This window comes from Oenanthe melanoleuca, chromosome 9 (assembly GCF_029582105.1).
Source record: "Oenanthe melanoleuca isolate GR-GAL-2019-014 chromosome 9, OMel1.0, whole genome shotgun sequence".
In the NCBI taxonomy this organism is placed as follows: Eukaryota; Metazoa; Chordata; class Aves; order Passeriformes; family Muscicapidae; genus Oenanthe; species Oenanthe melanoleuca.
Window position 1 is genome coordinate 1,706,803 of NC_079343.1, and position 27,149 is coordinate 1,733,951.

At 41.4% G+C, this 27,149-nt stretch overlaps 1 protein-coding gene across 3 annotated transcripts in view; it reads left to right on the top strand.

The window, feature by feature from the left end:
- The window catches only part of LOC130256852 (glypican-5-like), a 323,662-nt gene that overhangs the window by 59,405 nt on the left and 237,108 nt on the right, over positions 1-27,149 (top strand). For all 3 annotated transcript variants that reach the window (XM_056498925.1, XM_056498922.1, XM_056498924.1), the window contains exon 3: positions 19,455-20,149. In XM_056498925.1, coding sequence (XP_056354900.1) covers positions 19,455-20,149 — 695 coding nt within the window. The remainder of the gene's footprint in view (positions 1-19,454; positions 20,150-27,149) is intronic.

Below are 27,149 nucleotides of genomic sequence, written 5' to 3' on the forward strand. Positions count from 1 at the left end.
GGTAAATCAGTGATGTGGGAACAGCTCTGGGGGCTTTGGTTTCTGCCAGCACAGATAACAGACACCTCATAAAACACTCACTTGTATTCACTGTGGCCAGATCAGAATTTCACACTTGCCCTCGAAAAGCATCTTTCCTGATGTGGTGTTGGAGTCAGATTTCCAGTCAATCAAGTGCAGATGTGGCCATACTGCTGGGAGTCTCTGGGAATGCTCCCTGAGAGCATTCTGCTGCTTTTGGAAGAGTTGCTTGGCTCTGGATAACCTGGAAGGATCTGTGACCTTATTCCTGTATCAAATTTTGCTCTTTGAAGAGACAAACAGTTCAATCAGTTGATTTTAGGTGATAGTTTATTCCATGCTGATGCTTGCTCCTCTTCTCTTTTTAGAATGTTTTCTATATGATGGTTCATATTTTGCTACTGTTTCTGTATTCTTGAAAAAACCTTTTTTTTTTTTCAGCAATGCAGGAAAAAAATGGTTGGTGTATCAGTTTATTTATCATCAGAAGAGTTTAGTTTTGTGAGTTTTGAATGAAGATTTTAAGAAATTCCTGAAAAGAAAAAAAAAAAAAACTTTAAAAAGACATTCCCATATTTTCCCCCTAAAACCAGTTATGCTTTCTTATCAGTTCCTGAGAATTATGATAGTGTTTGGACTCTGGGGCTCCAAGTTAACACTACTCTATTCCTGTTTTTGCAAAAAAAAAAAAATTCCCTGTTGCTGGAATGCTGAATATTTTGGGAAGTGTCATTTATTACAGATGTCTAGGCCAGTTGCACAGCAGTGACTTTAGAAATGTCTGATGCTTTTTGGTAGATTTAGCCCTTGTGCTCAGCAGAGCAGCACTAATGCAGTTTTTGCAGTTTTCCCTGGATTATTACACACACACAGGGATACAGCTCGAGGCACACGTGTGGGGTTGGAGCTGCACACATCAGTGTTTCTCAGCAGCTCGAGGAATGCCTGCTAGGTCTTAGGGATGTGGGGGAAAAATCTGGACAAGTCTGTGACTCTTAAATTCAGACTTAAAAGAGGAGGAGGAAATGTCTGGAGGAATAATACTCCACTCTCTGATTTCAGGGATCTTTGAACTGGACCCTTCAGAAAAGTTGAAGCTTGGTTCTTTTGCTGGTGTGTGGGATGGTGTGCTGGGTTTTCTGTTTGTTAAATATAGAAATCTGTATTCAGCAGCTGGTCTGTCCTCAGAAAAAGGAGAGGATGTTGCCCACTGACCTGACAGGAAAGGTTTAGGCTGATACTCCAGGACAGCCTCTCTGCAGCGTGGCTCCTGACAGAAGGGAGACAATCTCATGGTGGGAAGCAGCTGGAAAGACACTCAGAAAGAAAGGCTGTCTGGGACACCCTGCTTCCCCCTGTCACTGGCACACTCACACTTAAAAGTCCTTCCTGAAAACAGTTATAATTGGTCAGTAAGATTGTGAAATTACTATGCAGTGTGTAAAATATGTAGGCAGCTGGTGGATAAAGCCAGAGTAGAAATTTGTATTGTTCAGTAATATTTTTCTCATGTATAAATTCTATGCAGTATTAATAATCTAATAATTCATTAAGAACTGCAGCATTGCCTGCAGTTGTTTTCTCTAAGCCCCCTGAGCAATGCAGTTTCCAATGACTTTTGTTTAGGTGGCAGCTCCAGAGTTGCTGAGAAGTTTCTCGTCGGTGTTGGATCAGACAGCAAACACAGCTGTGAGCTGCTCAGGTGTGGAGGCACTGCAGGGTGCTGCTGCTGCTCTGGGCTTGCAGGAGTGTCCCTGAGCAGCAGCAATTCCAGCTTTTCTCTGGGAAAGCCCTGCCTCCCCTCCTGGCACTGTTCCACGGGAGCCGGGCTGCACAGACACTTTGTGTTTGTTGATAGGTGTGACAGTCTTTCAATAGAAGCTCCTTCCTCTCTCTGCTACGACGTGGGAAGTCTCTATTACTTGCTGTAGAGCTTTGTCATGCTTGTGTTTAGCAGGCAGCTGTATTTGTTTTTTATGTGCAACACTAAGTTGTAGAAAAATATATTTTTTTTCAGAGGTAGCTGTAAAATGGGCAGGATTTCATGGCTTTATGTTTTTGTCTTCACTGTAACTGTGCTGCCCTTCCCTCCTACATTTTACTACATAAGTGGGACTGAAATAGGTAGTTAGTAAATACATCTTTAAGATATTTAGAAAGAGCCAGTACTTTTGTCTTTGTTCAGTAAAATTATAGAATGTATATTAAATATTGTTCATTGAGGATAAAAAAATATAATGTTGATATAAAGGAAATTTTACTATTTTCTTGTGTCTTGAAAATCTTTATTTCAATCTGTTTGCATGATATAGTTATTTTATGTGCTGATCAATGTATTCCAAAGTACTTTCTAAAGCAATTGCATGCTTAAAAGATAGCATGGTAAATTACATTTATTTATTTACAAGTTTCATATAAAAGCTTTAATCCCCAATAAATGCATTTCAGCCTATTTCCAGCTGTACAGCTCAGTTGGGCAAGCAGTATGAATTTACTGCTTTTTATTGCATGTGCAACTTCTGTGTTGTTGAGTAGCTGAACACAAAGGAATGTGAAATGACAAAATGATGTTAGGGAAAGACTTGTGGAGCTCATCTGGCCATAGGAAGAATTGTCTGGAGATAAGGATTAGCAGAGTTAAGAAAGCTGTTCCAAAATTTCACTGCAACAGAGATGAAAGAAGTCTGTGGTGTAAGGAAATAGGGAAACATAGTGGGGAAAAGCATGATGGATGGTCTGCAAAAGTGGAGGGGATTCATTCCTACAGGCTGAAGGAGGCAAATCCTTGGAGGATACTGAAGATGTGAGAGGGATGATATATTGCAATTTACTTTTGTCATTAATCTGTGGGTGAAGTGATTGATTGAGGGAGACCCCTGAAACCAAGCATGCAGTGGTGGGGGACAAATTTCAATACTCTCTGTTGGAGGAGGACTTTCCCCTCAGAGTTGCCCTGCTGAAAGGAATGGGATGGTTTTTGTAGCAAGGAAATCAGTCTCTAATTAATTTTTAACTCTGTGCTGTCAGGTTAGTTGAAATGGAAAGCCAAGTCCCAGATGCCTAAGAACTCTGGGCTGAGATATCTACCAGCATCTCAGGAAATGGAAAGTTTTTTCAAGTTGTATTTGTCACTTAGATGCAAACTTCTGAGATCTTGATGGCAGACCTTGCACAGAAGTTTTAATAAGCAGCATTTCCAGACATGCTGTGCTTTTCAGAGCCTAGGGCACTTGGAGAGTTTTGCTATTTGAACTTTTGCACAAATATGTGTAGCTAAAACAACCCACTGCTTATCCATGTGGTATGGACAGATTTTGTAGATGCCACTGCTGTATTTGAGATACCAATATTACTTGCTACCTTTATTTTTTCAGTTACCTGAAGGGTAGGTCTGGTTTATGGAGACTTGTATTTAAATGTGCAGGTTGTCTCATACTCACAATAGTTTTACAGTTGAAGTCCAATGTAGATTATATAGAAATAGGAAAATGTAATGACCAACATTCTTGGGGTCCCCTCTTGATTACCAGAACAATGTGAACATTGTTTAAATATATGGCTGTGATTAAGTACAGGAATTAAAATCTTAGTTTAGGCAGAGTAGCTACTTAAGCACCCCACAGCCTGTCACTGCAAATAGGAACAGCACCCTTTGAGAGAAGGAGCAGAAAGGCAAATGAATCCATATGCTTAAACACAAAGTTCAGGAGGTTATTTGAGCAAAAGCAATGGCTGTCAGAAACTGGAAATCCAACACTAGTGAATCCTAAAGACAGGGGCACAGACCAAAGTGGGCACTGTGAGAAGGAAACTGAAGAGCCTGAAATGGAATTTGAAGAGCAAAGAGTCAAAGACATAAAAACAAACAATGAGAAATTCTTGTAGTATATGAAAGCCAGGAAGGACTGTGAGAGATTGGGCAGGTCCCCAGGGCACACTGCCCTATACCCTGGAGCTGTCAACTGCAGGGTTTCATCAGCTTTGTGTGAGGGCAGCTTGCAGTCCTGGGACTGATCCAGCTCTGCTTTGTGTCCCAAAAGTCCATGCCATCCCCTCCCAGCTAACCACCAGATCCAGAAATAATTTCTGAATACTCCCTGGGTATTTCTGTGATATTTAAGCAGCTTTCAGTGAAATCAAATGTCAGATTTTGAAGAGCAGTGGGTGTACATTTTTGCATCCCTCAAGGGCCCACTGTAATAGCAGGCATAAGAAGACGTAAATGGATGTTTGTCTTGGCCAGTGGGACACACTGCTTGGCTTTTGTTCTCTGTGTGGTCAGGATTGGGAAAGAAATGCTCAGGTATTATAGAGAAATTTTTTATGTTCCTGAAACTGCTTGAAGAACCAGCATTGCCTGAAGTGCATTGAACAACTTCAGATTTCATAAAGCTTGTAAATACTGTTTGTTTGATTTGTTCTGTCTGATTTAACTGATTTGTTCTGTCCTGTTCTGAGTCACATTAAGGGCTCCTGTGAAGTTCTCCTTTGTTGAATGCTCTGCTCCCTTCAATATGTTGAAATTCCCCAAGTGACAAATCTCCAACACCTTTTCTCTGAAGAGATTGAAAACCAGTCCTCAAGGTCATGTCCTCTATATTTGGACACCCCTTCACCTGTAATGGTTTGTGTCTCTTGCTCTGTGTGTTTGCTAAATTACTGTTTGGTGTGCTGTGTCTGGCTGTGCCTCACTAAATTACAGTGCAGACTTTTTAGCATCAGGCAGTTTTCATTTAAGGGAAGCTTTGACAGTCTCTTGAGCTGGGAAGCTCTTGGTTCTTACAGAGCTTTCCTCCATCAGGATGGGGTAAAAAAAAAAATGTTTAGGGGATGGTTTTTCCACAAGATAGGAGAATTTTTGGTAAAAAAATTGTTTCAGAGCTGTGCCAGGTGAGGTGTAGTCTGAGAATTTCTTCAGCAGAGAGGGTGGCCAGAGCCTGGAATGGGCTTTCTGGAGGGTGCTCCATGGCCCAGGCCTGGCAGGGATTTCAGAGGTGTTGGGACTGTGCCCTTATCAATCAGCCCTAAATTGGTCAGGCAGCTGCACTAGATGTAGTCATTGTAGGTCCCTTCTAACTGAAATATTTTACTTAATAACAGGGAGCTGGTTCATAACATTTCCCAGAATAGATTAATCAAGTCAACATTTTTTCATAATCTTGTGAAGAGTATCATTATACAAGATTGATCTGAAAGACAAGAGAAAACTCTTCTACGAAGTGACCTTTGTGGAACAAGAAGGCAGGAGATTTGTCAGAGGAGCAGAAATGGCCTTACAGAATTCCAATGATTTTGCAATATTTAAGGCCCCTTTTTGCAAATCCACTTTCTTGGCAGAAAACTTAAGTGAGCACTGGAGTTCTGTGGGGATTTTGTGGATCAAGAGCAGTACTACAGAACTAAGATAAACTTTGTCAATGTAAAAATGCTTTTTTTGAGCTGGGTCTGAAATGCAGAAATGTGCTTTTCTTCAGGGCCCAAAATTTCTTAGGAGTTATCTGTTACCCTCTTGTTTTCAGCCTGCCAGTAATTTCCCTTTTGGTTGGGTGGTTGTTCCTCTCTTGGTTTCTTTCAGTGCTTCTGAAGGGCTTGATCCCATTTCCAGGGTTACACAGATAAAGTTTCATGCCAAAGGGTCTCTTTTAAAATAAGCAATCAGTTCCAGGGCTTCAGAGAGTAGAACTTAAACAGTGGGAGGTGTCGATTAAATTTAAAGAGACAGGAAAAAAGTGGAGAATTTACTTGTTCATGAAAACAGCTGAATCTTGACATTTCTCCTGAAGCAAAAACCAATGAAATTGCTGTCAGAATATTTCAGTTATGCTTTCACCACCACCACCACCTTTTTAAAACTTCATGTTTACTTTTTAAATCTGACTAGGCTAGAAATGTGTTACCTAAATGAGCAAGGTACAAAAAATTATTTATTTTTATTGATTCCATGTGACCTTGAAATGAAGGTAAGCATTTTAAGAAGATTAATCCTTCTTAAACTTTGCCTTCTTGTTAAGCATCTGTTTGCTCCCTGCATTTAGTATTCTTGCTATAGTGAAAATTATGCAAATTTAGGACAGCACTCAGTGATTAAAATCAACTGAGTTTATAGGATAAAAGAGCAAGTGACCATACTGTGAAACTCTTCTGTTGAGAATTAACTTTTTTTTTTAATGAGAGAATAAAAGTAACTGATTTTGGTGTTAAAAAAAATGTGCTGTTGAAAAGCTGGGACTGGCATGAGAATTAAGAGAGACTCCTGGCTTGGCTGGGGCTTGTCAAAGCTTATGGTACCATTTATGCAGATCATAGTATTGGTGCTTTAGTTGTGAAAACTTGCTTGCTGAACTTCCTCTGAGGCTCCAGGAAAGGGAAGCTCTGAATTGGAATTCAGGAGAGCATTTCATTTTATTGCTGCAGTCAATCTCAGCATCCTCACTCGTGCTAGAATTCTGCTGGAGCAGTATGGCTAATTTGCTTTCATTACTAGATTGATTTATCTGCAACCTTTATTTTTCAATTAGTTGTTGAGTCAAAGATTGCAAAACTTTAAACAGAACTATAAAAGCTGCAGGTACTTGAGAGGTTTTAACAATTGAATATTAAAACTTCAGCGTGACAGATGTGATGGATGCTTTGGCCCTCAATTCCAAGTATAATATTGCTGCAGTTGAGTTCCCATCACCAATGACCCATGTTTAACCAAAACCCCTCAGTAATTGACAAAATAACCCTAAGCAACAGAGGAAGCAATGCAGTGATGACTTTGATAATACAATGTGAGAAAGTAGAAGGAAACTGTTGAATTCCCATAAAATCTGCCCTTGAACTCTTTTGTGATGCCAGTCCAGAGAGAACTGGCACATGCAGGGGCTAAGCCACTATCCATCATACTAGACAAATCTTGGCAGTCTGGTAAAGTTCCCACTATCTGGAAAAGGAAAACCCTTTTTTTATCAAGGAAGACAGAGAAGACCTGGTGAGCTACAGGCCAGTCCTCTCACCTCAAAGGTAGGATGTGAATAAGCAAGCACAAGGTTGCAGTTCTGCAACTTCTTGAATATAAGCAAATCCTGTGATCCTGTGAGCCCTGCTCATCTGAAAAGGTGTCTGGGTATGTGTGGCAGGGTGGAAATACAGCATCACAGTGGTTTTATTCTGATCAAGGACTGCAGTTTTCTGCACATCAATTTCATTTCTTTGGTCTTTGGTGTGATGGGGACTTGCCCTGTAGCAAAAATTTGTGGCTGTTATGATTGGAAAAAACTTAACCTTTGTATGTTTTCTAAGGAAGGAATTTTGGGAGAAAAATAGGTGTTGTGATTGATTAGTGCTAACAGGGCTCATGTGCCTTCCCTGAGGAATAGCTGGAGCTAGCTCTGCACACACATCTGGTCAGCTATCAAATCATCAGCTTATGTACCTCTGCCAGCTCTGACCCATGTGTTGAACACATGCCAGTCACTTTGCTTGAAGGAATTTGGAAAATAAATTGAGGGGAAACTATTCACCATAAAAAATATGTGTTCTATTTTTATAGGATTATTTTAGCTATTGATCCACCTTTAATTTTTTCCATCGAGTGAGGTTTTGTAAGCATGTGAAATTTTTAAAAGCAACACCCTGAGTATTTTCCTAAATTGACAGTGATTTGGATTCAGTCTCCATTGAAATAGTTCACAGAAGTCTTGTCCACTGTTTTTTTTTTCAATAGTCTAGAGAAATTCTTTGTTCAGACTGGAACAAAAGTCCATGGACAAGGTCAAATTCTCCAAGCAAACATGTCCTTTCAATTACCTAACAGCATTATGGTATCAAATATGTCTTCAGAGTAATCTACAAGAGGACAGAGCCCAAAATAGATGCTGCAGGAGTGGTTTCTGTTTTTCAAGCATTGCATGCTTGTGTCTTTTCTCCAGGGGCAATACCTTGTGCCTTTAATTTTAAATGAGTTAAGTGATTTTTGGGGTGCTGCTGAGGAGCCCAGCTGGTCTGTGCCACAATGCCAAAGGGTATTTCCAGTTCAGGTTTGGGTGAGGGTACTTCATGCTGGTCTGTTGCTGAGTTTTGTGAATAGGAGTTGTCCAAGGGCCTGAAAAACACAAAAGCTGCTTAATTAAACTGTTTGCAGAAGATGGCTTGTACAAAAAAACAGCTTCTGCACCAATCTTAGCGACGCTACTCTTATGTTTATCTTTTGCCTTGCCAAGTCTTCCCTATGTAGAGAAAGGAGGCTGGGTGAGGTTAAAAGGAAGTCAGTGTTGGTCAATCCAGAATCAGAAGAAGCAGCAGCAGGGCTCTGTGGGTTGTGCTTTTGGACATGTGGGCAGTACCTGTGGTTGTGCTGAGGGAGCTGGGGTTGTTTAACCTGGAGAAAAGGAGACTCAGAGGTGACCTTAGCACTCCACACCTCTGTGAAAGGTGGGGATTGGTCTCTTTTTCCAGGCAACAACTGACAGAAATTTAGGTTGGACATTAGGAAAAAGCTTTTTACTGAAAGAATGATGAAGTACTGGAATGATCTGCCCGGGGAGGGGGTGGAGTCCCCATCCCTGGATGTGTTTAAAAAAGCCTGGATGTGGCACTCGGTGCCATGGTCCAGTTGAGGTGTTAGGGCAGGGGTTGGACTCGATCTCTGAGGTCTCTCCCACTGTGGTGGGTCTGTGGGAGCCCTGCTGTGTTCCTGGGCAGCTGAAGGATGTGCCCACACACTCCGTGCAGTGCTGGGGCCAGCTGGCACTGCTGGGCTGGAGAGGCTTCAGTCCTGCTCCCAGGGGGCTGCAGCAGTGCTGCTCTCCACACAGAGAGCTTAGAGTCAGTGATACATACAGATTTCATCGAGATTTTTAAAACTTCTTTACTCCTACTTATGACCTTAATGGAACTTGGACATAATTTCTTGTATTTCTGTGTTAGTACCTAAACAAAACCATGAAAAGTAAGTCTTGTCCCCCCATATTTCATCTTTATTAAACTAATCCTATCTCTTGTAGCTATTTCTTGCTTAGATTTTTAGAAATAGATCCTAATGGACCACCTAACTAATTCAGCTGGAAATCATGAAATAGTTCATGACCTTATGAAACAAACATATTAGTTTTCCTTCTGCCAGTTGAACTCCTTAATCAGAGGGTCGAGAAAATTCTCTCTGGAGATCCCTATGTTGTTGCTTTTCTGTTAATGAAAGATTCCCAGGAGAATGAAAAGTCTTCTGCATCTTTCTGCTTTCTCTTGATTAACTCATAAGATGGATTTTTGGTTCTTTCTTCTTAACTACTGCAAGTCTTATACAATTTTGTACTTTCCTTTCTCAATAGTATTTAATACATCAGACACATACAAAGAAATATCTCAATTTCTTTGTGTGCCAAAGTTACTGGCAACTCTGAAGTGTGTTTCTGCAGGAAACATGAACCTGCAGTGCAGTAATGTTCCAGAGACAAGTTTTAGAGTGTCCTGGCTATCCTGGTCACCTCTGGATTCTAAAGATAGGTTTTGTATTTTATACTTCTCCACAGGTAAATGCCAGTGCTTGGTGTCTCAGGGATCATTAGTGTCACTGTGCAAGTCAAGCAGCTGGTAGCTTTTGGGATTACTTAAAAACAGAGGCCAGACAAAGCTAAGGGAATAAAAAGCAGTTATATTTATTGAAGACCCTTCAGGTACATTTGGGGCAGACAAAGCCCCCCAGGAGCTGTACCCAAAAATGGATGGCAGGTCACAGGTTTTCACACTTTCATAAATTTGGGGGTTAATCTTCCAATTACAGCTTCAGGTAACAAAGTCATTTACCCCAAGGTTGCTCTCCTCAGCTCACTTTTGTTTTGCATTTCTCAGGGCCTCAGACATTGTTGTGTCTGACCAAACTGGGAAAGCAGCAGCTCACACTGTGTATGGAGTTTAGAGTCATACACTAAAGCATTGCAGGGTTACAGGTATATGAAACATGAAAAGCTGAGATCCTGAGGCATCACAACAGAGAGCAGTCTGTCTGCAGTGCTTTGGCAGGCCTGGCTGGCTCCCTGGCCAAGCCCAATTGTGTCCTGTGCAGTGTCTGAGCTCCAAGAGACCACCAGCATTAAATGCCCTTTCTTTCTCTAGCCATGGCATCTGCTCTCCCTGGTATTAGTACCTGGCACGGGGCACAGTTGGCACAGCTTTTACTTTCTCTGTGGTTTTCAACTGCAGGAAGGCTGCAGAAGCAATTCTTGGCCTTTTTTTTATAGTATTTATTTGAATAGTCCCTCTCTCAAGCAATGTAAACCAGCAATATCAACCCCACTATCTCTACACAGCCACATATTACTTGTACATGAGCTGCATTTTGGATTTTCTGGCCACAGTCCACTTGCTTGCTCCTGGATATTTGTGTGTGTATGTCTTAGACATGTTGTCATTTAAATGTTGTCCACATCCTTACCTAGACTCAGGTTCCAGTTGGGAGGATTTTTTGCTCCATAAAGGCCCAGAGCATTTGGAGTGCCACAATAAAGGATGTGCTGCCTCAGTCACTCCAGCCAGCCCATACAGCAGTTATGAATGTGCAGGGATTCTCCCACAGGTCTGGTTCAGTTCTGGAAACTGCACTGTTGGCTCCAAATAGTTTATTCCAAAGGTCCTTCTAAAAAGAGTAGTTTGGGAAGTCCAAGGAGGAGTGGTACTCTTTTGTTCTGTCCAGTAGTCTGTGGGAAGAGATGATATGAAAGTTGCAATCCTAGAGATTGCAGTAAGGGAATTATTTTCACTTACCAACTACCCCTGTGCTGTCATGTGTAATTCAGTGTTTCTCAGCTCTGAGAAACAGCTTAACATGTGGGCAAATAATGGCTGTGGAACCCCAGGAAGAACAAGGTAAGGGTTTTGCACCATCTGCCAGTGCCAGTGCCATTTTTGGGTGCCAGTGTGTGACACGTGGAGCAGTGTCACCCCTCAGCTCACCCTAGGATCAGATGTGCCCTGATGGTACCTGGAGCTCCAGCCTTCACTGGCTACTTGAGTAACAACACTCTCAGCTTTGAGAAATGTGCAATTACAGCTGAATAAACCACTGGGTATTGAAAATAGGAACAAAAAGTGTGCAGGCATTTGGTGCTGGAGGTCCTGCTCATTCAGAGCAGCTGCAGGTATCTACTCCAGGGAATCCAGACTGAGAGCAGTCTGATTTTTAGAGCCACTATTCATCTTGTCTAGGGCCATGCAAGTCTTGGATTGTTAGGCCAACATATGTTTTAGGGCTATGTTTTTATAACAATGCTAAAATCTGTAAAAAATCCAAACCCACCCTGCCCCACAGTAAGATGCCTACTTGCAAAGACATCAGGGGTTTATCTCATCCCCTGAAGTAATATCCATGGTTCATTTTTAAGAAAATACTGTTCAAACTGTTTCTTTTTACTAGAAAACTTTATTTTATAAGGAAAAATGTTGTCTTTTCAGCTGGTGGTGCATTGTTGCAACAGTACACAGGGGTTAGCCTGGAAAAATAAAACTGGATGCTTTTCTTGTGTGGCAAAGACTTTGTTCATTAGACTAATTAGATCAGTCCTAATTTAAGCAATGTAGACTTTTCCTGTGGGTCTGCCTTGAAAGAAACAGGGATGGTTACAGAGTTGTCATTCAGAGCTATTTTGCAAGTGCTTTGTGCTGGAATCCATCCTGGGAATTTTGTGCTGCTTGCTGGAGCTGTGCCTTCCAATCATCACTGTCTGTGTAAGTGACTGATCAGATAAATCAGATAACTCTATTTCTGCTCCACTGGCTGTTGAACCTCCAAGTAACATCAGATGGTTACAGTTGTGTGATGAGCTGGCTACCTAGGGATACACAGCTGTTTGTGGGTTTCCCTTCATAGACTGTGAGAAGTGTTTTATAAATGACTTGTCCTTGGGAAGCCAGTGAAGGGCATAGATGATGCTGTTGAAGCACAGATGTAGTTCTTTCTTCAGTTATCTTGGTGCAAATCCTTTTAAAACTGTGAATTGCAGTTATTAAGTAACAGCTGACAGGTTTGAACTTGGCAGATAAGGATTTTATGAATCATCCTTAGGAGTTCTGTTTTGATGAGAGGGGAATGGAGCGATTGCCACGGCTTTGTGCCACATCCAGCCATCCTCCTCAGGGCTTTTCCTGCTCTTCTGGATCTCTTACCATGGTGCTGCAGGGTGTCCATCAGCCTGCTGCTGCACTAATACTCCCAGAGAACTCCTTGCTTTATTTACCTGTCAGTGGAAGCCCAGCAGTGTCATAAAAGGTTAATTCCACATCTGGTCTCCAGCTTTTTGCCAGCCAACTGACTCAGTTTTACTTGAGACTGCTCACTTGAAAAAACGTCATTTTCCCCCTACAATTACAGTGTATAAAATAACCTACAACTGTACTGAAATCAAGTATACAGAAATAATAAACAGCTAAATTTAATTACCTGCTCATTCACTGTATTCACAAAAAAGTTTGAAGGTGAAATATGTAATCAAAGTTGAGCCAGCAAACTGTAACTGATTCTGTGAAGCATAACAACTTAATTATTTTCTAGAAGCTCTTCCATGTAGTGTTTCTTTAGGAAGGGTAGTTTTGGTTTGGGGCAGCAGAGTGTAGAGCTGTCTCTAGTCTGTTTTTGGCCAATGGTTCTGCACTTAGTTGTAACTTGTTATTATCAAGAAATTATGAAGCCAAGGCCATTAAGTCTGAAGAGGATGTGCACTCTGGTTTCTACTTCCAGCAATTTGGATACATTCCCCACCACAGTCTACAGAAACCATTATTTTTGATTTCATGGCAAACTGACCAGAGCAGAACAAATGATAGTGTTTATTGCTGGCCCATTCTGTTGTTTTTAAGGCATCTCCTAGGCTTGTGCATCTCCTGCCTGTTTTCCCTTTGCCTCACCAGCCTCTGAAGCAGTCAGCCTGTTTTAAACCTGGTGTTATTTCTGTTATTGATAATATTGATAATTTAATGAGAATTAATTACCAAAATAACCCAAAGTTTGTGTACATCAGTGTCACCAGAATGAGCTGCATATTCACCCCTTCCCTCCATATAAGAATGTATAATAAACTGCTTAAATTTAAAAAAAGTAGAAGAAGAAATAATAAAAGAAGAAAGTGTCCTGTAGGACTGTGTTATGGAGCAAAGGGTGTGGGTTTGCTTGCTGGGGTAGCAGTCTGAGGGGAGTGGTTATAATATGTAACCTATATAATTGCAAAGTTGGGCCAAGGCTGCCAGAATAGACTTGTGCATGTAAAAGAAGCAAGACTAATCTTCATCCCAAGACAGAAGTTTTCAGATGATCCTTCAGTGGTGAATTTCCTGTTGCTGCTCTTGGAAGTCAGTCTTCCAGCACAACATTTGGAAATGGGTTTTCCCAAGTGTCATGACTTTGCCCACATTCCCAAATTCCAGCAGGGGCTCAGCTGCTCTACCACTCACATTGCATGAAGCTTTTCCTATGGCAAACCACTGTCCCAGCTCCCAGCACTGGAGGAAAGGCCAGGAGGGAAAATGTTCTTATGCTCCCAAAGTCTCACTTCTAGAACTTTATAAAGGCCTTACAAATTTTCCCAATTTTTTCAAAGTTAAAAAAAATATTGAATGACACTTGGAATCAAGCAGTGGATTAAAGGAAGTAATAGTAGCCTGTAAATAATTCTGCTCATTGATCTCTGATTAATGAGCAGTGTCCATAGCTGTTGGGTGTGCACAGAGCTCTGGCTTCCTTCCAGCTAGGGCAGTTTCTATCACCAGGTACACAAGAGGGTATTTATCTGATATTGTCAAGGTAGACAAGCTCATGGGGAGACTGCTAGATAAAGACCTCTCCCCTATGCACTGTAATGGAAAGCTGCTTTTTTTCCCCTCTGGTCTATACTGTGAAGGACTGATGAAATCTAAAGACTGTCAAGGTGAGTCAATTCAAACTTCCTTTTCCCCTCTCTTGCCAAAATTAACTTTGCTTACTTACTTCTGAAACTGTTTTGGCCCTGCCTTGTTAAAAGCAGCTGTAGAAGGTGAGTAGGAAGAAAGAGATGCTTCTTTCTGCTTGGTCCAGATTCTGAGCACTTCCAGGGTTTTCTCTAGCCCAAAATGGTTTTGGAGCAAGGTTGCTGAGTTTCCTGCAAGTGTGGTAGGCATCATTCTTTCATTAGACATGTTTATTAGCATGTGTTTATTAATATGTTATTTCTCATAAGCTTCATCAAGAGCAGCTGTGATTATGTGTAGGAATTAATAAAGAGCTTTGGCCCTGTGTTCTGCAGGAGGATAAATAAGGAAGATAAGAAGGAAACTTTGAACTCTTGGAAATTTTACTCTTAGCTAAATGTCACAGAGTTGGAATTAAGCTGAAAGTTACACGAAGTTGTTTACAAAGGCAGATGAATAAATGAATGAATGAATGAATAGTTTTTGAGTTCTGTCTTTGCAAACATGATACAATTTCCTTTGCACTTATATCCTTTTTTAAAGTAATCTGAAAAAAACCCCCCAAACCCAGTCACGTTTCCATCATGTTTAATGATGGTTTTTAAGCACTCTTTGTTCATATTCTTTTAAACATGTTTGGGGATCACTGTACACCCAAAAAGCAGAGTGGTGGATTTCATCATTTGTGTGCCATGTAGATTTGTGTCTGGGTGTGATTTTTCTGCTTTGTACATTGTTCTCCCTGTAGCACATTGCAAACAGTTTGTACTTAAATTCTACTGCTGCAAAATATTAATATGTGGTCCTTTATTTTGGCAAGCTGTAAAGATGCAGAAATCTTAATGGATGCAAAAGCATGAAAAGGAAGCCATTGTTCAACCAAGTGTAGCTTTCATTCATTCTGTAACTGTAATAAATGCAAGATGTTAGAAGGAAAGGAGCCAAATGTTAGCATGGTCCTGAGAGACCAAACAAATAATGGAGCTACTTAAATTTGTCATTCTTCTTTCATGATTACAGTCAAAATCTAAAATGTACACAGATGTTATTTCTGTATAGATTCTGTATAGACAGTTTTGGGTTTCGAGCATTGTTAAATCTTTCTGTCATATTTATAGTATAAGTTTCCTTTTTTTTCTTTTTTAAGGAGTTTGTAGGTTTTTTAAATGGAAGTCCAGCAGGCAGTTGGATACTGCAGAGTGCAAGGAATCACTGATTCCTTGGAGAGCTGCTGCATTAGCAGAGTGGTTTTAGCTGGCCAGTTCTGTGGGCAAGGTGCCAGCTTGGAGTGGCACACACAAGTCTGGTGGCAGTGGCAGTAGCTTCCCTTTCACACAGGCATGTCATGGTCTGCACTGAGTGTTAGCACTCTGCTTTTTGAAGGCAAGGAGGTTCAGGCATTACTATCTGAGCCTCAGCTACTCTGGAGCAGAAGTAATCCTCTGTGAGCAGTGGTATCTGGTGTTTAGGTTGTCTTTGTGTTGGTGAAATTGTTTCCATGCTAATATTCCTGTGTTGGATCTCTGGAAAGAAAAGAATGTAGGTTTGGGCTAAATCATTATCCAGCAAGTTGGAGGTTGCTTAACCTTGCCTAATGCTCTCCATCTGAACCCCACAGCTGCTTACAGAAGAAGGATCTCAATAGTTTGTGTAGGTCTTGCAGGAGTGAGGAAAGCAAATGAACCTGCTCTGAGCATGGCTGTCATATGTCAGTCCAGATTTTCATGGAAAACTCCCATTGGTGTGTGTTCCCTGAGACCACATCTGCTGCCTTCCATGCCCTGTAAGAAATCCAGGGCTCATGAGATGAAGTGCAGGCTCTGACACCAGCCTGTGCACTGCACTGAATCCTCAACTCTTTCCTTGGGCTTGTGTTGCTGTTTGTCTCAGAGCCTGACAAAATAAACACACCCTGAAAGATTTTTGTGGCAGAAAGAGTGGGAAATTGATCTGTGGTACTTCAGCATCTTTGGTTCTTGTCTGGAGTATAAGGCTGCAGGAGAAGAGGTGGTGGCCTGGACACAAACTTGATTAGACTAAAATAGAGGTGACAGCAGTTAAAAATCTCCAGCAGCTATTCCTGCTGAAGGGAGGTCGTGCATGTTGGTGAATGTGGTGTTTATGTGACATGAGAAACTTAATATTTGCCTTTTTTTTTCCCAAGCAGACCACCAGTGGTGGAAAAATAGAGGAGATATTTGGAAAATGCTGGTACACCAGCACTGAGCAGATTGGCACATTCCTACTACATCTGTTTCTCCCTGTAGCACTATTCTTTAGGAGGAACTTAAATTCCTGCAGCATTTTGTGACATGCAGTGGATTTACATCAGGATTAAATCCCAGTGAAGAAGTCAGCAGCGTTACAGTGCAAAAGCTGGTGTGAGATAAGTCAGGAACCTTTGTGATTCTCATTGTGTGAGGAATTTGAGGTGTAGCTGCTGGCATCTCATCAGAGCTGGGATGGCCCCAGCAGCTCATTCCATAACCCCAGCAGTCAGGTGGGGAGTTTCCAGAGGTGAGCTCTGATTGATCAGCTCTGCTGGAGTGTCCAGGCACATCAGTGCTGGGGTCAGTGTAGAACAGTTTGAACAGAATTCTCCCTGTGGAAGGTGATGCTGCCTGACTTTCATTAAGTAGTCAGCAGTGTGGGCGTTCAAAATTCCAAACTAAGTGTTGTTTCACTTTTCCTGTAGTCTTTAATCAAAAAGGGACTTCTCAGCAGCATGAGAACAAACCTTGCTTTCCACCTTCCTATTGGTTTTAATACGGGTGGAAGACAAAAAAACCTCCAAATTTGATGTCTTCATCAAATATTGAATTATTTCAGTTAAGACTTATTTCTGTTCAGAATTGATATATTTCAATATAGCAATATATTACATGCTGCTGGTAGGGTTGTGTTGAAGCCAGAGGCAGTGCAAGGTGATCAAATAATTCTCCCAGTGTATCTTTAGGCTTAGGATTCATCTTTTGGTGAGCTCATAACTGTCTGAAGTTTGCTGTATTTGTCAGCACAGGTGAGCAGCTGGTCTTGCAGATAGTGGTAAACCTTCCTTGGAGTTTAGAAACTCTGTACAAAGTACCACTAAAAAGCACAGAATAATTCACTTCAGCAGCTCCTGCCCTGAACAGCCACAGCTCAGGCTGTCCACTTTTGCCACATCATTTGACTGCACGAAGCCCCCTTATTTCTGATTTAAAGGTCTAAGAACAGAAATTTGATTGTCTCAAACATCTCTTAATGCCTCAACAATGAAAAAGGACCTACATATTTCCTTCTGAAATGTACTTGCCTGCAGGCATGAATCCCATTTTGTGTCTGACCAGTGGTTATAAGGAAGCAGATGATGCCTTACAGGGGTCTGAAGCACATCTGTAATCACCAGCAGTATTTTTGTGCCATGTTTTTGGTGTGAGGGCTCTTTTTGCAGGAGGAATGAAGCTATTTGGAATCACAATTTTTTTCCTTACACAATGTAAAATAAATGTCAGTGTTACATATGATTTTACATGATTCAGAATAATGCAGAATTTTATTTAATTGAATGTGGAATTTTAACATTTAAGAGGTTTGAGAATAAAGTGCTAAATGGTTTCTAGCCTGCAAGCTAGTATCCCAGGAATCTGCTGAAATCTCTTTTTTTGGGATGTATGCTGTCAGTGGATATTTTACTTATATGTTTCACTGGAGCTTTTATTTTCCCAGGAAAATAACAACATTAGCACATTCATAAATGAATTTCATTTAGTTTTCAGATAAGGAGGGCGACACCTGCAGTTCTGCCTTCATGGGTATAGAAGGTAGAGTTTGTAGACAAGAGTCCCTGCTCCCATAATTTAATGATAAGCTGAATATCTGTAAGGGACTGTGCATAGGAAGGAAACTTAAACACCCGTGATTATGTTTTGTAATATTTCTATTGAGTTTTTAGTATGGTAGAAATGATGTTTTGGTTTCCTTTAGAAATAAACATACAGAGTTGATGTGCAAACAAAAAACCCTTTTAATAGTGTGTAGTAGCACACAACAAACTGCACTCCAGTTTAGGCTGTGTCAAGATTTATATCCTGAATCCAATTTTCAGAATTGTTGTCAGCTCTGCAAGTCTGCTTCAGTCTGAAACTTGGCAAGGTGTTTCTCTGACAAGAAGGTACTGTCATCTTTTTCAACTTGAGTGTATCTGGTTTCTTAATTTCTAGGAATTTCTAAGCACTTCCAAAGTATTAGTTGCTGTAACACCAGTGTGAGTGCTGAAGTGATTTTTCTGCAGCGTGTGTGTGCAAAGTGCTGATGATTAATGTGCAGTGAGATATGGTGTATTATCTGTTTAGTTGAAGCACACTTTGTGGTAAAGGGGATTGTAATGCTTATCAGAGCAGGCAAGGAGCTGCCTGGGGAGCTGTCACAGGGAGGGCACAGCTTGGCCAGTGAGTGCTAATCTGGGGCTGTGTATTGTGTCTGCTCCTTTGTGGGGTGATCGTGGGGCTGTGCTGCCGGGCAGGGAGTCACCCAGCCATGTTCCCATGAAAGGAGAGGATGATTAGACCAAGCCCCATTATCTGGCCAGGCCTTGGGAGGTGTGCAGGGACAGATCTCCTGCCTCCATGGAACTGCTCGCCACCCAGAGGAGTGCAAGGATGATTTATGTCAGAGGCTTTTTGTTGGAGAGCTTCCAAAGAAAGCAGTGGGAATGGTGTGGATTACTGTCTTCTGTGTCATTAAAAATAATCTGGAAAACTGATCCCTTCCCTGTCCTGTCCATGAATTCTAGCACCCCAGTCAGTGGTTTGGGTTTATAATACTTTCCATGTGCCATTTGAAATGTGTTAACTGTGGAACTCCTTAAATATTATTTTTTCTTAGGCCACTCAGAAATTGTGTAGTTAAAGGACATAATATTTTCCTGATTTGGTTATTTCACTTTGGTTTTGGGTCATAGTGGACATGATGTCAAGTCCTCTCCAACCACTGGCTGGTGTCCAGACATGTCCAGTGTTAATGGGGAGAGAATTTATTCACACAGCATCTTTTCCTTCATTTTGGAGTTGTACTTTGCAAGAAGTGCCTCTCAGCCAGCTACTCAAGCACTGTGAAACAAAACCTTCAGCTTCTGTTTATATTCAGTTGCCTCACAGTTGAGCTGAGGGATGCTTTGGAAGTGTACCCAGCTGATCTGCCCAAATGCTGGGTTCTAAAAACCATCTTACACGGCCCTGGACTGTGCTCCAGCCCAGCCTGGAATCTGTGAGTCCTTGGTGGATCAGGGTCTGGCTAGTGAGTACAGAGTCATCTTTTTAAAGAAAAACTGTTGTGTGTTACGTGCTGCCTTCCTTATGCACAGGCAATACTTTGGGGTCCCTTTAACCCCATTACTACTCAAAACTGTATGACCTATCATTGCATTCATATTGCAGATTTCATGTAACTATTGATGTTCCTGTTCAGGACAGTGTGACTGAGAGTTCAGGTACCTGACATTAACCTTGAGTTCTTTCTCTCCCCTGCCCCCTTTCTAGAGGCCTTTGAGTCTTTGCTCCGCTTTGCTGAAAACCGCACCAGCTCCCTGTTTGAGACAGCTTACAGACCTATGGCAAAAGAAGCAGCAGAGCCTGTAAAGGAGCTTTTTACAGACATCTCTCTCTACATTCTGGGCTCAGAGACCACAGTGGAAAGTGCAGTGCTGCGGTTCTTTGACAGTCTCTTTCCCCTGGTGTACAGCCGGCTAATAAACCCCGGAATTACAGATCTGTCAGAGGACTACACGGAGTGTCTGCGGCTTACAAGGCAAGACATAAATCCTTTTGGACACTACTCTAAAAACATGGTTACAGAGCTGTCAAAATCTCTTTGGGCCAGCAGGATGCTGAGCCAGGCCCTGAGCCTGGGCATTGAAGTGATAAATACTACTGAGCACGCCGCAGTGAGCAAGGAGTGCAGCCGAGCGCTGGTGCGGATGCAGTACTGCCCGCACTGCCAGGGCCTGACGCTCATCCGGCCCTGCGTGGGCTACTGCCTCAACGTCATGAGGGGCTGCCTGGCCAGCGTGGCAGAGCTGGACGCGCACTGGAGGCGCTTCATCTCCACGCTGGAGTACCTGGCTAATGAGATGGCAGCCTCCCACGAGCTGGAGACGGCCCTGTCGGGGATCTGGAGCTCCATCAACGAGGCCATCCTGCACGCGCAGCTGAACGGACCGCAGCTCTCGGCCACTGTGAGTGCTCTGCTGTTTGCTGCTCCCTTTCATGGTGCATTGAAACAAACTGCTGTCTTTGCAGCAGTGCTTGGTCTTTAACTAGATCTGTGCTCAATAATCCGTGCATATGTTACATACAATTATGATGAGATTCAATAGAGTCTGCTTTGAAATGGAAGAGTTGGGGGAATTTGTTTCTTTAGAAGGAACCCGGTAAAGCAGAGAGCTCTGCCTAGTCTGCACAGTTTTCTAAACAAAAATTTGGGGGCTTACATACTGGATGTTAATCAGGTGTTATTCTGGCATGTGGGGATATCAGGAAAATTAATCCACAAACACCAGGAGTTTATGTCCAAAAAGGAGACAGAGGAGTCCTTTTACTTTATTCCAATAAAGGGAGAGGCCATGGGCCATTCTCCTGGGATCTCTCAAATTTTTGGAGGATGCAGCCTCCTTTTATCCCAGTTTCCCAGCAGCATTTCCCTCTCTCTTTCCCCACTGGCTGAGGTACTTGAGAGGCACAGACTTCCCAGAACACCTGACACCTGAGATTCCCCTCTAATGTATAACCCTCCCTTTTAATTTTTAATTCTTAAACAATTCATAGTTTTTCCCCATTGCTTCTTTCATCTTCTGATACCCAGTTTCATTTATCAGCAAACCTACAGTTTGTTGTAAAGGCAGATACCTTTTTTCCATTCATCAATCAGTGGAATCCATGCCACTGTTTCTTTTGTCTCTTGGTGCTAACTTTATCTACTAGCAGATCTACGACTTGTTTGTAAAGACAAATGCAACATTTCTCTCAGGGACATGACACAGCATTTGGTATAAGGGGCTAGAAAAGTGAGCTTTTAAATAAAGGCAAAAGAATTGACTTTCACAATTTTACAGTCCCTTTACTTTAGTGTTGACTGAGACACCAGGAAGGTAGTGCAGGTCTGTAATAAGTACACCTATCATACAGAATCTGGGAAAAGAGCATGAAAAAATTCCAACTTATTTGGCAGCATTTGCATAAGTAAAGGATAAAAAGTGGAAACAGCTTAGTGACTGGTGTAGATTAAGGGGAAAGAACTAGGATGGTAGAACTGTCACATAAATAACAGCAGCATATGACTGACAGGTGTTCTCTCAAGGTGTTGAAGATTAGGCTAGAAATTACTGGAATGACTAATGATGCAGCTGACTACATCTGTATGAAGTTAATACAACTGTCAGTGGAAAAAAATGTAACAGGGTGTCCTTAAGTAGGATATAAAGACTAATCTAAAAAATGCAGATAGATCTGCCTGTCTTGAAAGTAAAGAAATTCTTGGAGAGAACAGAGATGGAAATGCACAAATGATGGAATTTCTGTGTAGAATTTTGGTCACCACATTGTGTGAGAGAAAATGTAGTCTAGAGAGTCCACAGAAAGAAGTTGTGCAGAGTCTATTCTAAACAAAGTGAGGATTTTTAATAGGAGAAAAATTCTTTTATGTTTGCAGCCTTCCAAAATCCCTAGTATTGCATCTCCCTTCACTGCAGAATACCTGACAGAGCCATACTTAGAGTCATTATAATACATAAATTATAGAAAAACCCAACCATTTCTTGTAATCTGATAGAATTTCACTTGGTATTTTAGTTAAAAGTCAGTTCATATTGCCTCAGTTTCTCTTTCCTTTTCACGAATGGCAAACTTGCTAGTTTATCTGATAATCCAAAGATAAGCATGGAAAACCTCTAATAAATTTGTCCAGGTTCTTGAGTAGTGGATGGTGGGCAGTGGAGCCTGCATGTGCTGCAGGTCTGGGTTGTGCTGAAGTCTATTTGGTGGTGTCACAATGTACCCCATGGAGGAGTGTTAAACTTAGAATATTTTATGAACAATGTTCCTGTATCTGCCCCTATTTTCACTCAGAAGTTGTTTTTGTCTGTGTCTAAAAGGAAACCAGAAATCAAAGCACACTATTACTATATATTAGTTTTATCTGATAATAGATAGATACCTCTAAAATCATTGTAGAGCTTCATTGCTGATTACATGTGATGCCTTAAGTTTTAGCTTTCCTATTTTCCAGATTCTGTACTGAATTAGTGTGTAACTCTGAACTTCATATCCAGTGTTGGCAAGTTCTCCTCACAGCTCAGTCACACAAAACAATCCTTTTCCAGCCCCAGAACCAAGGACACCACTGCAGCTTCAGCCCAAAAAGTGCAAACAGTGAATTGAGGAGAGAATCTGGGAGGATGGGAGTGCAGAACCTGGAGCTGGAATTGGACAATGAACCCCAATGTGGAAATGGACCAAAACATAAAAGTGTGAAAACTTGTGACCTGTTATCCATCTTGGGTGGAGCCAAGGCTGGGCTCTTGCACTGCCCAAGGTGAATCCATTGAAAATCTTCTTAGTAAATACCTATTTTATTCCTTTAACACTGTCTAGACCCTGTTCCAGGTTGCCTCTCAAGGGATCACATGGACAGAATGCTAAAAAAAACATAACTCTGCACTGCCTTTATCAGCCTGATAATGAGCATGCACTTGCTTAGCTTACTGAGGGGTAGAATTCATGATGCAGGTGAATATTGGATAAGTACAGATGAACTCAATGAGTGTATTGGTTTTAGGTGATTTGGAAGTAGAGATCTCTCTGAAGTGTCTTTCAGGCTTAGGATTCTCTTTAAAGATTATTCAAATAATTTTATTTGGGTCTTTCTTAGTTCCCTAGCAGTACCTTTACACATTTGCCTTCTTCCATTTGGAATAATTTCAGAAAATGCTGTTGTGTTTGAAATTCCATTAATTCTTTTTTTCCCTGAAATGATCTTTGCTTTCTGTCAGTGGCATAATGTCCACATGCAGAGGAAGGTTGGGTGTTATTCTAGGGGCTGCTCAGTAGGATGGCAAAGGATGTTTGAAAATAAAAACTGTGCCTCAGTGTGTGTTGCCCTCGATCCTTTCAGCTGTTTGCAGAGTAAGATGATATTTGGAAGACAGAGCATGTTTCACTGTTTGAACAAGCATTCATCTGATACTGGTTTAAAATTTTCCTGATTAGTAACAGAGGATAACCATTATTTAGAAAATTGAGCCTAATTAAGCTGTGTTTTCTTCTCTGAATAAGGGGAAGGGAGTTCAATGCTCAGGTTCAGGATTTCCTGCTGGAGATGGCTTCTGGGAATCCAGGCTGTGATTCTCAATTACACTGGGGCCATTTGATTTGTACCCAGAGTATTTACTGTTGGTTTTACTTATGGGATTCTTTATTTTCCTCAGAAAAAATACCTTCTTTTTTCCTTTCCTGAGTGTTTGGAGACCTTTTTTTGCAGTATACTCTCCAGCTTCTGCAAAAGTGGAAATGTTCAGCTTAGGTACAGTTTCCATTACAAATGCAGTAATTGGTTTCATTTGATTATAATGGAAAACTCATCCAGGAAAGCAGAGCACTCCTAGTAATCTTCATTTATCCTGAGGCAGCCTTAATTAATGTGCCTGCCCTTTTAGGAAACATTTTACATTTTTAATAGACAATATGGCTAAAAATTAGGGTACTCTTTTTCTCTTGTTGCCTGCCTGGATGATAATGAATAATGGAAAGTTAGATTATGTTTTCTTTTAAATGGGGAAGGGGTGAAATAAACCAATAAAGCACTTAGGATACTTTGCTCAAATGAGGTGCAGTCAATTGATATTAAATCTAAAACTAAAAATCCTATTTGTATGAGGCATGCATAACTTCAGGAGAGTGGCCTCTGCTGATCTTGTCCATTACAGCCAAGAGAATTGCCTGATTTGCTGGGGTAGCAAGTGGGAAAGGTCACCTTTAAGGCATTGGTAATCTCTGCTCAGATTCCTGGGGAATGTGCCGTGCCATTTGTTCAATGATGCTGGCTTGCATCCAGCTTACTTAACCTAATGCAGGGTCTGCAGCACCAGCAATCATCATCATTGCTTTCATCTGCTCAATCTAATTGTCCTTCCTCCTGCTGGGAGCCCTGCCTGCCTCGTGCTGCCAGCTACACACACCAGCTTGCTTTGCCCTTCCTTACCATCTTCCTCTTGCTTTATTTCTTTTTCTGCCTTTGTGTTTTACAGTTGGTCTCCTTTTCCATGTGTTCAGTTACTGTATTGCTGTACAAACTCTGTGCTTACACATCATTCCTCATGTTAATTTTATTTTTTATTCCAAGTAGAAGTAAACTACTCTCAGCTACAATACAGAGAGGAGCAGGAGGAGAGGCAGTTCTGAAATGCATGTGGTTGGTTGCACTTCAGGCAGGTGTATCAGCAGGGTGGTAACAAACACTGCCCACACTGCTGGAGCCACATCCCTGTGAGATGTTCCCATTGCTCCTGTAGGGACTTACAGCCCTACTCCAGCAGGTTGTGTATGGGAATGGGAGTTGGAAACAGAGTAAGAGGTGAGGAAGATTTCTGTTGGATCAGAAATGGCTGGAATCTGACCAGTCCCACCAACTCCAGGTCTGAGTACTTCACTTTGAGCCTTCAGTGAGGCCTGGCCATCCTGCCCTCTCTGCCAGGCTCCCATGATCTGTGGGATGCTTTCCTGCTGGATCAGTGGGCACTCATGAGTTGCTGCCCTGCTCAGGCACAGATTTCCTTTAGCTTTGCCAGCTCATGGTTCTAGAGATTCCCCTCTCCTGTCTGTGAAATAGAATCCCTTTGCCTGCCTGCCCACATGGTGAGAAATGCCAAGGGATGTGTGTTAGCAGAATATTTGGAATGTGGGAAGGCACGTATTTCTCTCTGTTCTTGCTGCAAGGAGTCCTTAAGCATAAAGTCATTCTCTTGTTGCTTATGCTATAATGGCTGAAAAAGCATTAAATGAGGAGAATGTAAAAAGCCACAGACCTGATATTTTTAGAATGGATAAGAGCAAAGTCCAACATATTGTGTTTTGTGAATTTAGGAGTAATAAAAGCAAAAGCTAATAAAAGGCTTGATAGGGATTATAAAACCGAGATATGATCAGTGATTAAGCATTAGGAGACAGCAGAAAGATGTGCCTCGAGGCAGTTAATTTCTTGGAGACAAGTTCACCAATTAATGTGCTAACAGTGATATAAAAAAGTGGTAGGAGAATAAACTTTGGGAAGAGAAGCAGATAGAGGCAAAAAAAAAATACAGAAAGGGAGGGGTGTTTAAGATGCAAGATGCATGGAATTGCAGGAGTGTCAGAAAGCACAGAAGTAGTATTGTGATCAAAATTGGATCAGTCAATGACAACCTTTCTACGAGTTGTGAAGACACCAAGGAGAAATATGGGTAATACTGAGAAAAGATCCACTAAATAGCATTTGTATTTTAAAGGGTCTGGTTTCAGGTTTTAATTAAAGAGTCTCTCTGATGCCTGTTTTTGGCAGATCATTTGAGTTTTGTTTCTGAAAAGTTTATGTGGCTCCGAAGAAATGCAAGAAAGGCATGAGAAGGTGAAAGCTTGTAGCAAGGACAGTTGTCCTTGCTGACAAATAAAATACAAAGGAGTTGGGCTTTCCATGCCTCTCCAGCCACTTCTGCTGTGGCCCTTTGCAGTTAGGGATGTCACTGGGATCTGGCAGGCAAATTACACAGAATTAACAGCAGAGCTAAAAAAACCTGACCAAACAGAAAACACATCTAGATGGATGGTTGTTCTTGGTGGCTGGTTGATCAATCTCCTCCCATCAGTGGGTTTAAATGTTGCATTTAACCAAAACTGATGGTCCCTGCTGAGAAGCAGCATATAGGATCTTTGCACTGAACACCAAACTACATAGATATTTTCTAGATTCAGTTTAAGGATAGAAGGGGGCTCTGCCTGTGGAAGAACTTACTTGGGGCATCCTGGAATGCCTGTTTTACTGCAGTGGCCTTGAGCCAGAACTTACAGTTGCCTTTGGGGAAAATGAATGTAAAATCTCACTAAAAATTTTCTGGTAAAAATTCAACAGTATCTAGAAGGCTTATAGAAAATAACTCGGGTGTCTTAAATTATGAGGAATCCAGAAAATAACAATAAGAGACCCAAGATCTGTTAAATGGTCACCTTTAGGGGAAGAAAAGCTTTGAGGAAAGAGTGCCAAATTTGCAGCAGCGGGAGGCTGATGCACAGTAACCCTACAAATTTGAAAAGGAAGTGGCAGTGCTATGAACAAAATAACTTTGTGCTGAGTGAGTTCACAGCAACAAAGAGTTTCTGCCAGCCAGTAATGAACTACTTGATTAATGACTTTGAATGGTATCATAAAACACTCCTGGAGACTTTGGAGAACACTCAGAGCTGAACTCAGGTGCTTCCTTCCTGCAAGTTTTCCAATTCCAATGATCAACACCAGCTGCCAATAAGTATAAAAACTGTACTTAGCAGAGGTTAAAGCAGTATATTCAATTCCTTGTGGTTAGATTGCAGAAAACAACTGTAAAAGAGGACAGGGAAAGTTATTTTAAATGACATCTTGCTTTTTCTAAGCACTTAGCAGGAAACCTCCTCTGAAAACAGAAACTGGAGGAGCCCTCAGCTGTGATGAGGTTTCTGTTTAAGATCACAAACTGCCCTGTCTGATTTAGCAGCACTTCTTGCAGTCTTTGCATATTTGGTTCTCATGAACCCAGGTTATGTGATTGTACATCAGGTTCAAATCCTTTGTGAATCCCAGGGCAGGAGGAGACCTTTAAAAAACCAGGGGAGTGGCCCCAAGGCACACCTGTTCCTGTGGGAAAGGGGAGGGGATGGCTTTCACTGTGGTGTAAAAGATGCAAAAAAATAAGTCTGCATTAAATTTTTTATTTATTTCTCTTGGGCTTTATACTCATTAAGATGCTGCTCTCATGGTCAGTCATGGGTGAATTTTTAAAAGCAGCAGTTGAGCTATATCTCTGGAATCAACTGAATTTCATGGAGTGTAAGCATCTAATTCCTGTAGTCAGCTTTATAAGTCTTGCCACGTGCAATTTGCTTGATTTAAAAGCATTTTGACACTTGAGTACTGTAGAAGTATTTCTGGAAATAATAATCTAAATTGTTTGATGC